We start from the raw sequence: 12267 nt of genomic DNA, 5'->3' as shown, positions 1-12267 counted from the left end.
TGTGTGTGTGTGAGTGAGTGAGATGGGGACTTCTCTACCCCATCACCCTGGGTTTGCTGAGAGGAGTGGTGTGTGTGTGTGTGTGTGTGTGAGATGGGGACTTCTCTACCCCATCCCACATTGTGAGACTCATTGATACCTGAGCCTCTTTCTTCTCCATCCAGGTGAGGGAAGACTGGAAATACGTTGCCATGGTGATCGACCGCCTGTTCCTGTGGATTTTTGTTTTCGTCTGTGTCTTTGGCACCATCGGCATGTTCCTGCAGCCTCTCTTCCAGAACTATGCTGCCACTACCTTCCTCCACCCTGACCACTCGGCTCCCAGCTCCAAGTGAGGCCTCACTCATCTCCAGCTCCTCACCCCTTGATCCCTGGGGTTCAGTAATACTGGGTGGAAGATGGGTCTATTCCCTGAATCCACTGGAGCCCTGCTTCACAACCTCCATCCACATATAGCCCAGCAGCCTGGAGGCTGGACCAGCTGCCTCATGTTCAAGCTGTTCTTCCTCTCCTGAGCTAACTCAGGGAGTAGTGTTGATGGACAGTACAGGTGAGGGCTGGTAGGTAGAAGCCAGAGATATTAGAGCCATCCATCTTGAGGAGGGGGCTGGAGAAGGGGCTGAGAAGGAGACAGGATCATCTATGGCCTCCAAGTCATGGGAGAAGAGGAGGTGGGAGAGAGGCTGACTCTTCAGCCAGGTTGTCTCTTCAGATGGAACTTGACTGATACCTGCCCACTTAAGTGAACAGCAACTGGCCTAGGAGTGCCTGCAGTGTCAGGGTATTCTGCTGAAGGTTTAGCCTGGCCCCACTGTAAGTCTCTGAGGAGCTTCAGCTCATCCCACAGCCTGTGCCTCAGAGGACTCCAGAGCCCAGACCCAGGCTCCCTTCTGCCAATGCAGAATTCTCTGCACCCCTAGCCTTCCCTGACCTTCCTTTCTCCCATAGGAAAGACTAGGTGTTAAAAGAGCCTCTGTGTTCTGAGCCTTTGGAAGGCTTTGACTATGTGAGATGTACAAGCTCATAGTCCTTTGGAGCTGGAAGAACTTTTACAGTGCTGGGCTCCAATGAGAGCCAGGTTACACATGCAGAAACAGACCCACCCAGAAGCTTAGCCCTTTCCTCCCTTCCCTGAAACCCACAGGCCATTTGAAAGACATGAGAGATCTGAGCTGTGCTTCAGTGTCCCTCACTTGTCCAGTAGGTTCATGGGCATCTCTGCCAGGTAGCAGGGGAGACTTTGTTTTAGAACAGGAAATTGAAGGTCGTCTGTATTAGTCTAGAACCCCCTCAGACCTAGAGCCCTGGGGAAAGCATTGTGGAGCTCTAAGCAGCACTGGGAAAGGCCTTCTTCCTCTGAAGGGTGGCTCTAGTGCAGGCCTTCCAGCCTCCAGAGCCCTGACAACTGCTGCTGGGGCTGCCCTTGATTTACTACTTCCCACAAATGGTTGTCCTCCAAGTTAATCACAGGGCTAGGAAGGTCAGTGAGCAGCTCTTCCAGCCATTCTGTGTCCTGTTGAACATGTCGGAGCATGGGGGCCCAGAGGTGGACTGCTCACTGATCTGGAATATGGCGCCCTTCTTAGAACCTTTCAGCCTTTGTTCAGTGGGAACAGCAGTGGGCAGTGCTGTGGCTAGGCAGAAAGGACCTGTGTGGGGGGATGATCATTGGGCAGTGCTGTTCTTCCCACTTTGGGTGCAGTCTTTGGGGGCTGATTACAATGAGGGGAGGGGTGGTAGCAGGAGGCTACCATGTGTCAGGACAGGGTGAACCCTGAAGGACCTTAGGAAGCTGTAGAGACTCAGTCCCTGCCACTTTGGGTCCTCTGCCCCTGCCCTTGGTGCTGTCACATGCCTCCTTCCACATTGGGCTGTTTCTGGAGAGGTTCAGAGACCTGGTTGGGTGATGGGCAGCCCTGGGGTAGGATACAGATCTGAGGAGGGAGGTGGTGAGCCTGGATGGGAACCTGAGACAATGTAGTATGGCAGTGGCAATGAAGGAACTGGGAATTCTCATCAGTGACCAAGGCCCCAGTGGCCTGGCAACCACCTTTTCCTGAAAAGATGGCCTGCAGGCTCCCTGCCTGTGTGGAGTCCTGCAAGCCTGGAGCGGCTGGTGCCAGGGCTGTGGAAAGCTGAAAGCAAGGACACAGGAGGGGGCTTTGTGGGGAAGGCTGTCTGGAGGAAAGGGCAGGACCACACATTTGTAAGGAAAGAGGGCAATTAGGAGGAAGACTGGCTTCTGTGCCCAGCCTCCGAAACCCCAGTATCAGTCACTTTCTGCTGTGTCAGACTCTTGAGACACTTTGTCCTGTCTTACAATCCTGCAGGGATGCACCTGAGAGACCTGGAGGCAGCAGTAGTTTGTGTTCTGGGTCGTCTCACTGTGGCCTTTGGACAAGTAGAGAAACCTTCTAGGGGGTAAGCAAGGACATTTAGGGCCTTCTCTGAATTGTTCCCTGAGCCAGAGTGACATGGTTCCCATAGTCATCCTCTGCTTCCAGGCAGAAGTACCTGGTGTCAGAACATCTCCCCGAGTCCCACTGGCATGGGCCAGCCTCCCACTCACCAAACCTGAGCAGCCAAAACAAGTGCCATTTTGTACTAGTTATCACAACAGGTCTGGGAAGTCTGTCAGTGCGCTGGTCATGTGGTTCCCAAGGGAGGGAAGCTCTGGGAATCTGAGAATCATCAGGACACATCACTCAGCCCACTGTCAGTGCACTCATCTCCCCACACATTCCTAGGCGCGCCTTGTCTCCACTGCTGGTCCACCCGATCTCCAGATGGACTCATTTAAAGTTGTTTCCAAAAATATCTTGTCACTGTTCTGTTGGGGTCAGGGGGTGGGGAGAATGCTGGAGGACTTGTACTCAAGGGAGGTCAGAGCATTGCACAAGTCCAAATAAAAGGCAAGTGGCAGCAGCACGCTGCCCAAGTGAGCTGTCATCTTCAGCCCTGCTCATCAGATGGAGAAGTGGTCACCTTAGGCGGTATCAGAAACTGCCTGAGGCAGGGTGGGCCAGGGCTTCCTCTCAAGCCCACACCCTGGAAAGTCGGGACTCCCACACCACAAATCCTAAAAGCAAGAGTGAAATTGTGGGCTCCTGGGCAAAATGCAGGTGAGCACTCTGAATTTGGGAGCCAGGGTCGAAGCCCATTTGTGCATGCTAAGCAGTTCTCTACTGAGCTATGCTTCCAGCCCACAGTTGGCCACGTCCTCAGAGACGAGGGCACTCTATTTCCCTGTGTGTGAGCCCAGTGGCTGCCTGAGGACAGAGGCACCTCCTAGCTCCAGGACCTCTTCGCAGGAGACATCACTCTGCAACATCTTTAAACCTGCTCAGTGTTCTGAGCACTGTATCTGAAGCAGGCCATGGATGATACTAAGTAATACTGGTCCTTCAATGTCATGGCCTAAAACATGTCACCAGCTCTCCTGGCCTTAGCTGTCCCACCTGTACAAAGGATAAGGAAAGACCTACCACTTAACAACGTCTTCTGGTAGGGACTCACTGTTGAAAGGCCAAAGATAGATCTTCCAGAAATTCTCAAGTTACACCCTGGAAAGAGCCAAGTTTCTTTGAATTTAGGATGGAGATTTTGAACACCATCCAGGAAGTGAAAAGATGCACCCGAGCCTGGTGGCTTCTAGCTGCAACATCTTCCAAATAGCCACAATCCCACAGGCACTGCAGCTGTGAAGGCCAGGCGTGCGGACAAGGCCTCGAGAAAGTGATTTTTGATTTATTTCCAGGAGTGTTTCCCCATTCTGGGCTTTGAAATCCTGTATATCAAGCCCCTGGGCACAAGATACAGGGTGGTATAAAGTAGGGGAGGCTCTGAGAACATGGCTAGAGTGCCCCAGCCTACCACATTATGTGGCCAGGGGGACTGACTGAGCAGCAGGGCCTCCATGGTAGCTGGTGCTTTGGGCAGAAATCCCAGTATCATAGGTCCCTCTGTCCCCAATCTCCTTTGAGCAACCAAGATGTGGGTTCTAACAATCCTGGGTTTTCGCTGTTTTATTTCTGAGAAATGTATACTGTTACTTGAAAGGGACACAAGAAGCAGAATCATAAAACTGGACTGCAGCCATCAAGCACCAAGGCTGTGCCTGGGCTCTTCCCATTTGGCTCTTGGAATTACTGCCAAGACCCCAAAGCTAACAACATCCTTTCACTTGAATACAGGAAATAGCTTCAAGCATTGACAGTTTTTACAAGTGATTACTCAAAGAATGCACGACAGCCACAGTTCAGACAAATCAACTACAGAAATCATTAAAAACAGTGCAGAGGGGCCCTGCGTCTTCAAAACAAAGACCACACAAAATGAGAACACTGGGTGGGAAGCACTGCCCCTCTGTCCAGTGGGCTCCGAGGAGTATTGGGGCAGTGGGACGGGCCAGCAGCTTACTTCGGCAAGCCAGCAGGGTGCAGGGATGCCTCACTCCTCTCAGCAGAAACCCGGATAAGGGGAGCTTTGGTCCTCTGAGTGCCCTGGTGTGTGCTAAAGGGCTAAAGAGGCTGCTGAGTCAGTGCTGCCAAATGGCAGACCAGAGGGGAAACTTCCTGAGCAATCAGTGGGTGAAACTCTTCAGCCTTTAGACCCCAGGGGAGTCAAGCCTTTTCTGTCAGTCTCTCCCTCTTTACTTGGGGGAGGGAGGGCTTATCCAGACCCCAGGCTGAAAGCCAGACTGCTCTGCCCCAAATGCAGGTGTCAGGATTAACTTAACATGCCTCTAGCTGATGTGCCAAGTACAGCAGTTCTCTCATAACCTAAAGGCAGACCCTTGTCACCCCTCACACTGGCAACTTCCCTACTGGTTCCATGGGATGCTTTGGTGGTGTGCAAAGACATCCTTAGAGTATTTAAAAAACAGGCTCTTGTGTTGGCCGGGTTCTGATCATAGGTAGAGGAGATAGTAGCCATTAGAATCAAAGTGCAAATGTGGTATGGCTACTGTTGAAGAGGTGGGCCAGAGGGTGGGGAGCCAGGTAGCAACTTGAGGGGTGGAGGGGAGAACAGAAAACCATCTGAGGTTCTGGTACAGCTGTTCCCAGGTGGACACATCATCCAGAGGAAGAAGGTGTGCTCAGTCCTGGAGGAGAGGAACAGGGCAGGGTCCAGTTTTCTGGTTGACTTGGTGCTAGAGCTGGACTCCACATACATGCAAGTAGATGTTAGGGAGAGGGATAGCCAAGGAGTCTACCCCAGAGTGGGAGGCCAGACTGTCCTCAGGACTCCCAAAGGGGCAGGGCGGGAGATCCCTGGCCTGTGTCCTACTCATGAAGCAGCTTTTGAGGCCATCTGGCAAGATGAAAGCATGTGCACGAATGCAAAAACACACCTGACTCTTGTCTGCAATGCAGTTACAAATCAACAGCTCTGGCATCCTTTAAAAACACCAACTCATACAAGGCTTAGTCAACATCTGCTGGTTTCAGTGCCATGAGAAGCATCCCACATGGACCAGTGACTGCACCAACATGGTTTGCATTTACTCTTGCTCAGTCTAGGCAGAAATGATTCACTCTCCAGGACTTGTCCTGGGCTTTCCCTACCACATGGCGGGGGTCTGTGGCTCCATCCCCCACAAGGACAGAGCCTGCTTTTTGGAATGCTTTATAGAAGGAGACGGGAGCCACATTCCAAGGAATGTCAGTTCTCTCTGGTTAGTGGTTTGTGGGCTCCTTTGTGGGGAGGGGGGCTGTACTTGCCTGGGTCCCTTCCCCAGCCCCGTGGCTGGTTCTCAACATCTCTGCTGCCCAGGAAGGAAGGCAGTCCCGAAAGTAGTTCCCCTGGCTGATCAGCACGGTCCAAGGACTTGCCTGTCCCAATCACATTTAACCACATTCCCGCTATGCTGCAACCACCTGACTGCAGTTTTGTCTCCTGCCTTTGTAAACATTTCACCAAGTTCTTTTAAGTTCACCTTGAAGAGGTCTCCCTGGGACGGGGAAGCAGAAAATGACCACAGGAAGGAATCCCAAAAGGGGAGGGGAGGTTGAGGGGCCTGCAGATCCACAAGTGAAATCATCAGTCCCTGACATGATTTAGAGAGAACCAACTGGAACCTAATCAAGCCCACGAGAGGTCAGTGTAGCAACGGAAAAGGGGACTAAAACAAACAAACAAACAAACAAACAAACAAACTACACCTGAGGGAAATGGGCTGCAGGTGCTAGAGGTGGAACAAACCCTTTCTCTTCCTTCAGTCTCTGCCTCCTCACTTGAGAAAAAAGGAGGGGGCCGTAGCCAGACCCCCACTTCGAAGTCCCAAAGCAAGTAGGTTAGGTTCCTGGTACCATCAGTTATGGTTCCTCCATTAAAAAAAAAGGGTTTAAAAAAAAAGCCCCCAAACTCTGGCCCAATGTGATGAGGAATGCGATGACCCTCTGACACCATGGGAAACACATCATCAGTCATTGGGCACTGGGCAGAGATAGAAGTTCTTCTCCTCTTGGGGTTTGCTGATCCAGTTCCCATAGCCCATGTCCTTCAGGCTTTTCTTGAAGTAGTTCTTGGCTATCTCGTAGTCACGGGCGGCTTTCTTTGCCTCACCATAGGAGAGTTTCAGTAAATCTCTGCGGGAACGGAAGGAGCAGAGCTTCTTAAATTGAAGGAAAATGTTCTTTTTGGACACCCGGGACAATTCATTTCCTGGTCTGGGGAAGCAAAGGCACTTGTTACTCATCTGGGCACAGATGAAGTGAGAACTGTATAGGTTGGGTGGGCCTAAAGCTCTGGAGACGCAGGTGTGGGACACCCCTGGGAGTCTGGCAGTGAGCTGGCTGTGCCTCTCCTGCACCCTTCCACCTCCTTACCCATCCACAGTGCCTCTGGTGCCATCCAGGATCTCTAGGTCGTAGCCATCAGCCAAGCACCAGTTGACACTTGTCTCCTTAGTCTTTCCGGATTGCCTTTTGGAATCATACACACTGACTCGGCCAACCTAGGAATCCCCAGAATGATGGAAGAGAGATAGAAACCTTTCAGAGCTGAGGTTTGAAAGCAGGGACTAAATACTCCAGGGTAAGGGAGTGTGGGGCCCTGATCTTTCCCCTTGCTGTGACTGAGTAGACTTGAGTTGTACTAACTCCTCCATGATTCAGATTAATTCGACTGAGAGTATAAGCCCCAGATATGCAAAGGGAGGAAAAGTAAGCTCTTGGGACACCAGCAAGAGTTCCCCTTTCCATAAGGTCTATTTTTGCTCTGTTGACAGGACTGCTCGAAAAGGAGAAATGTATCAAGAGCAAATAGAAAGGGGTTATGGCACCTTGGGGTGGTTGACAATAAAGGGATATCGTAGTCCATCCTCAAATGCAGTCCCATCTCTTGTCACACGGCAGCAAATAGCACGGGTCAGATGCCCCTGGCTGAAAAGGTAACCTGAGTAAAGAAAAAGTGTAACCTGGGTTTGTACCAAATGCTACTGAGAGGCAGAGGCACACAGGGAGTTTGAAGATACAAAAAAGAGTTGTCACACTGGGTGTAGTGGTGCACGCTTTTAATCCCAGCACTCAGGAGGCAAAGGCAGGGGATCTTTGTGAGTTCGAGGTCAGCCTGGTCTACATAGTGAGTTCCAGGCCAGCTGAGGCTACAGGGAGACCCTGTCTCAAAAAGACCACAAAAAAAAAAAAAAAAAAAAAAAGAGTTGTCACAACAGAAACCAGAGAAACAGCTCCTTTGATATGAAGCACTTGACTGTGGCCACCCAGAACATACAAGGACATCAAATATCTACACACAAAATAGAAGGTTCTAAGAAAGGCTGAGGGTTGGGGAGACCATGGAAAGTAAAACCGTATAGTTTTAAGAGGTGTGTACTTCATCTTGAAACCAGGCCTGGTATGTCTTTTCTTGATCTGCTGCCCAAGCCTATCTTCCCTCCATGGCAGACTGGGCCCTTAGACTCCATTCCTGAGGTTAGAATCGAACTCACTTCAGAGGGGAAAACATCACTTTAATAGTGGAAAATAGGGCAGGCATACAGTTTGCTGGGATTTGGGCAAAGGACAGATGGGTTCCAGCTCCCAAAGCAGGTCCCTTACCTAGTGTGACAGATTTCAAGTACACGGGCTGTAGGAAGTGGGTCAACAGTGCCCCTTGCAGGCCCAGCACATTCCATCGTAGAATTTTGTCACTACAGGACATGGTACGGAGTCTCTCCCCAAGCCGGATGCCATCCCAAGTGGGCACAATGTCACTGGACTCCACAGGGATTGTGCCTTCCCCTGCAGGAGACTTGAGTCAGACTCACAGGTCGCCAGATCAAACTATGCTTTGGCATAGTATGTGTGCTCCTGAGGGGTGGCCCACTGGCTACCTGTATTTCACAGTACTTACTATGTGCCAGGTACTGTGCTTGGTGCTAGGCAACACTGTTAAGAAGAACTCAAGATTAGGTCTTCCTGCAATGTTTATGAGGTGAAGGAATAGGAAGGGAATGGGACAGACACTAAATGAGCAAACCAACACCAATGAGGGCGCTAAGATGGGACAGCACAGAAGCTGTGACGGCAACAGTTAGGGGAGCTGAGAGAGAAAAACAGCCCTGTGCACAGGCGAACAGAACGAGCAAAGGCCCTGAAGCAGTGTGGGGTTTGGCATTTCAGGGAACTGGCAAAGAGCAAGTGCAACTGGAGTTCCTGTGTGAGAAGAGTGCTGTGGGTCGGGCTGGAGGTCGCTGAGAGTCCTGGGAAACCACGTCCCCTTTTCAAAGTGGGGGGTGTGTGTGTGCTGGGACCGAAATCAGGGCCTTGTCCATGGTAGGTAAGAGCTCTACCACTAAACTACACTTCTAGTCCTTGGTTTTATTATTATTGTTGTTGTTTTAAGTGAGTGTGTGGTGTATGCATGTGTATATGCATGTACCTGTACAAATGTGTGCTCCTGTGTGTGTTTAGGCCAGAGGCTGACCTTAGGCATCTTTCCTGGATCAAGCTCCACCTTATTCTTTGAGACAGGGTCTCTGAAGCTGAAGCTCACTGATTTGGCTAGGCTGGCAACAAATGAGCTTGAGGGACCCTCCTGTCTCCAGCCCCCAGCACTGAGGTTATAGGCACATGCACACTGACTTGGCTGGCCTTTTATGTGGTGGGTTCTGGAGACTGAACTGCTGTCCTACAGCAGACACTACACAGTTCTGCTATGTAACCCAAGCTAGCTTCAAACTTTTGATCCTCTTGCCTCAGCTTCCCGAGTGCTGGGAGTATGCTACCATGTCTAGCTGTTTTTGTTTTTTTTTAATAGTTTACTTATTATTTTTATGTGTATGAGTGTATTGCCTACATGTAGGTAAGTGCACCCGTGTTGTGCAGTGCCTGCAGAGGACAGAAGAGACCATCGGATCCCCTGGAACTGGAGTTACAGACAGTTGTTAGCTGCCATATGGATGCTGGGAACTGAGCCCGGGTCCTCTGCAAGAACAGTGTTCTTAACTGCTGAGCCATCTCTCCAGCCCCTTTTTGTTTAAGAACAGCTTTATGCCAGGCATGGTGGTGCATGCCTTTAATCCCAGCACTTGGGAGGCAGAGGCAGGCAGATGTCTGTGAGTTTGAGGCCAGCTGGGGCTACCAAGAGACCCAATAAATTTTAAAATAAACTTTAAAAAACAGCTTTATTAAACTACAATTCCTATGCCACTTAAAGCACACAATTCACTATCACTGGAATCACCTGACATGTGTCCTGTGATTTGTTTTTTCAGCTAGCATGTTTTCAAGGTTCATGTTGTGACATATCAGTACTCAATCCCTTCTTATGGTGGATATATTCCAATGTATGGACATAGCATGTTTTATTTATCCATTCCTTGGAGTATGGGCACCTGGGTTCTTTCCACTTTGGCCACTGTAACTAATGCTGCCATGAGCACTCCTGTACTTGTGTCTGTGTGGACACACTTTCACTACCTTGGGTGGACTCCTGGTAGTGGAACATGGGTCCTATGGTGATTTTGTTTACAAAAAGGAAGGGGCAGGACTTAATTTATGCCTGAGGACCATCCAGGTGACACTGAAATGTGAAGGGACAGGAGTGATACAAAGAGACTAATGTCCTCTAATGAGGACTGAAGAGCGGATGCAGGGCGACCTTGACAGAACAGGCTGTTAGCATCACATCTGCCAGCTCAGCAGAACTCTAACCCATTAGTTCCCTTAATTTCTTCACCCCACCCCACCCATGCCTGTGACCATGACCATGACCATCCCACAGGAAAGGGCTCTATTTTATTTCTAGTCAGACTTTTTAACTTGAGCCTGTAGGCATCTCTACTTCCTAAACACTTGGAGACTGCCCAGCTCTCCCAAGCTAACAAATCTCACATGGACTCTGATGTTGCTCCAGGGCTTCCCACCATGCACACACTGCTTGGCTGCCTACTTGCAGTTTGTGGAACCTTTTGTGGGTGGAAGGGAGGTCACACGTCACTCACCATTCTCCACCTTGGTGCGGAGCTTGCCTTGCTTGGGGTTCTCGAAGACGGGGTAGTGGCGGGAGTCTGTGCTCTCCACAGCACGGTCACTGCAGGATTTGTCAAATAGGGCTCCATCTCCACACGGTGCCGTGCTGCCAAGAGGGGTGTTAGTTAAAACTCCCCCTTTGGATCTCACTCCAACTTCATGAGTCTCAAAGTCATTTGTTATCAAAGGCAGGGACACTTTTTCAACTGTGGGATACTGGGTGGGGTGTGTGTCTTTCCCTATCTGGGTATGTACTTCAAATAGGCCACACAGCAAGTATGACCCACTGTGCAAGGTCAGCATAGGGCTAGGAGTATATGGACATGCAGCCCAAGGGCAAGGTCAGTGTAGGGCCAGGAGCATGTGGACACGCAGCCCAAGAGGGCTGGCGGCAAAGGGGCAGATATCCACCTGATATAGAGATGAAACGAAACGGTCTTCTTTATCTGGAGCTTTTCTCCTCCCCTAGCAAGCTCAAATATGCTGTTCTTGGCAGTGTGCTGGTTGTACTTCATTAACTCACTGTAGAGAAACCTGAAAACAAAGGGTGGCTAGGAAGGCAGCGGGGCAGAGCAAGCTGTGCTTGTACGTAATCCCTCTACAGGAGCTCAGGTACGGAGAAACCCGGTGCAAAGCTTTCAGCTTCTTGGGAGGAAGAGGTGCTGGAGGGCCTCAGCATTTCATAAAAACAAGATTTGGGGGCAGCTACAGGATTCCAGGCAGAATAAACAATTCAAGGCCTCAGGAGGCTACTGCTTCTCCCTGACTTTCTTCATAAATTAAAAGAAAGGTGAACCCGAGGAGAAAGCCGGCAGGGGCACTGATGTTATGTACAGGTCCTCACAGGGAGGAGGGCTGCTTCACTGGAGGCCCTGAGGACCCAGAGGTCACTGTGTTTTGAAAAGAGAGCATGAAGAAGAGTTAGCAGGAACAGGCCAGAAACAGGCTGAATAGTGGGTGGGGTGCAGCTGGGTCACAAAGGGGACTGATGCAAATGACAGGTCAACTGCACAGGTCAATTGACAAACGATGCCAATTGCTGTTGGGAGGTGAATGGATGGGCAAGGAAAATGGGGGTGGGGCAGGGCAGAGGAAAAGGAAGGGAAGTGGGGGACAGGGCAGGTCTGGCACCTTCAGCTTCACTCACCTGATGAAGCCCCTCCGGGAGATGATTTCTGCATGGCAGTCATTGACAGTTTCTCCCTTCAGGCTGAGAGAATCTCCTTTTACACAGCGATTCCCTGAGAAAGGAGATAAAACAAAAATAGGGTGAAGAGTGTTAAGTTTTTCAGGCTTAAAGGCAGGAATGGCCTCGTTTGTCAGATTCTGGGCTCCATATTCTCTTGCCTAGGGAGTAAGAACTCATCCCTGGCTAGCACAATTATAAGCCTGTAATCTTAGCACTTAAAGGCTAAGGCAGGATGAAAGGTTTGAGGCTGGTCTGGGCTACCCTGTCTCAGAACAAAACACCAAAACCAAAAAGAACCCCAAAGAAACAAAAACCTCACCCCAAACCTGAGCTGCCTGAAGCTGAAATGAACAGCAGGCTGAGTATTCCTTACCTAAAACGCTGAGGACCAGAGTGCCTCAGACTTCAAAGATTTGGGGATTTGGAATGTTTACACAGTTTAACTGTTGAGCACTTAACTCAAAAAATTCGAACTGCACCAAACTCCAAAATTTTTTAAGCATCATGTAAGCATGCTGTGGTGCCTAACCTGTACGGTCTTTGCCTTCACCTTTGGACTTGCTTACACTGACTCTAGAGGGTGAGAATGATCTGCTGCTAGGC

At 50.3% G+C, this 12267-nt stretch overlaps 2 protein-coding genes across 14 annotated transcripts in view; one reads left to right on the top strand and one right to left on the bottom strand.

Moving 5' to 3' along the window:
• Chrnb2 (cholinergic receptor nicotinic beta 2 subunit) overlaps positions 1–2942 on the top strand; it is a 19668-nt gene extending 16726 nt beyond the window's left edge. For all 11 annotated transcript variants that reach the window (XM_008854733.2, XM_029557235.1, XM_029557242.1 and 8 more), the window contains one exon: positions 165–2942. In XM_008854733.2, coding sequence (XP_008852955.1) covers positions 165–335 — 171 coding nt within the window. In that variant the 3' untranslated portion in view covers positions 336–2942. The remainder of the gene's footprint in view (positions 1–164) is intronic.
• Positions 2943–4000: 1058 nt separating this feature from the next.
• The window catches only part of Adar (adenosine deaminase RNA specific), a 49863-nt gene continuing 41596 nt past the window's right edge, over positions 4001–12267 (bottom strand). For all 3 annotated transcript variants that reach the window (XM_008854716.2, XM_029557218.1, XM_029557216.1), the window contains 7 exons: positions 11623–11716; positions 10887–11009; positions 10448–10581; positions 8061–8243; positions 7286–7398; positions 6831–6958; positions 4001–6671 (listed from right to left, as the gene is read on the bottom strand). In XM_008854716.2, coding sequence (XP_008852938.1) covers positions 6425–6671; positions 6831–6958; positions 7286–7398; positions 8061–8243; positions 10448–10581; positions 10887–11009; positions 11623–11716 — 1022 coding nt within the window. In that variant the 3' untranslated portion in view covers positions 4001–6424. The remainder of the gene's footprint in view (positions 6672–6830; positions 6959–7285; positions 7399–8060; positions 8244–10447; positions 10582–10886; positions 11010–11622; positions 11717–12267) is intronic.

This window comes from Nannospalax galili, unplaced genomic scaffold, assembly GCF_000622305.1.
Source record: "Nannospalax galili isolate Female #2095 unplaced genomic scaffold, S.galili_v1.0 scaffold591, whole genome shotgun sequence".
NCBI lineage: Eukaryota > Metazoa > Chordata > Mammalia > Rodentia > Spalacidae > Nannospalax > Nannospalax galili.
The sequence above is the reverse complement of the archived record's forward strand: the minus strand, read 5'-3'. Positions and strand labels throughout refer to the sequence as shown.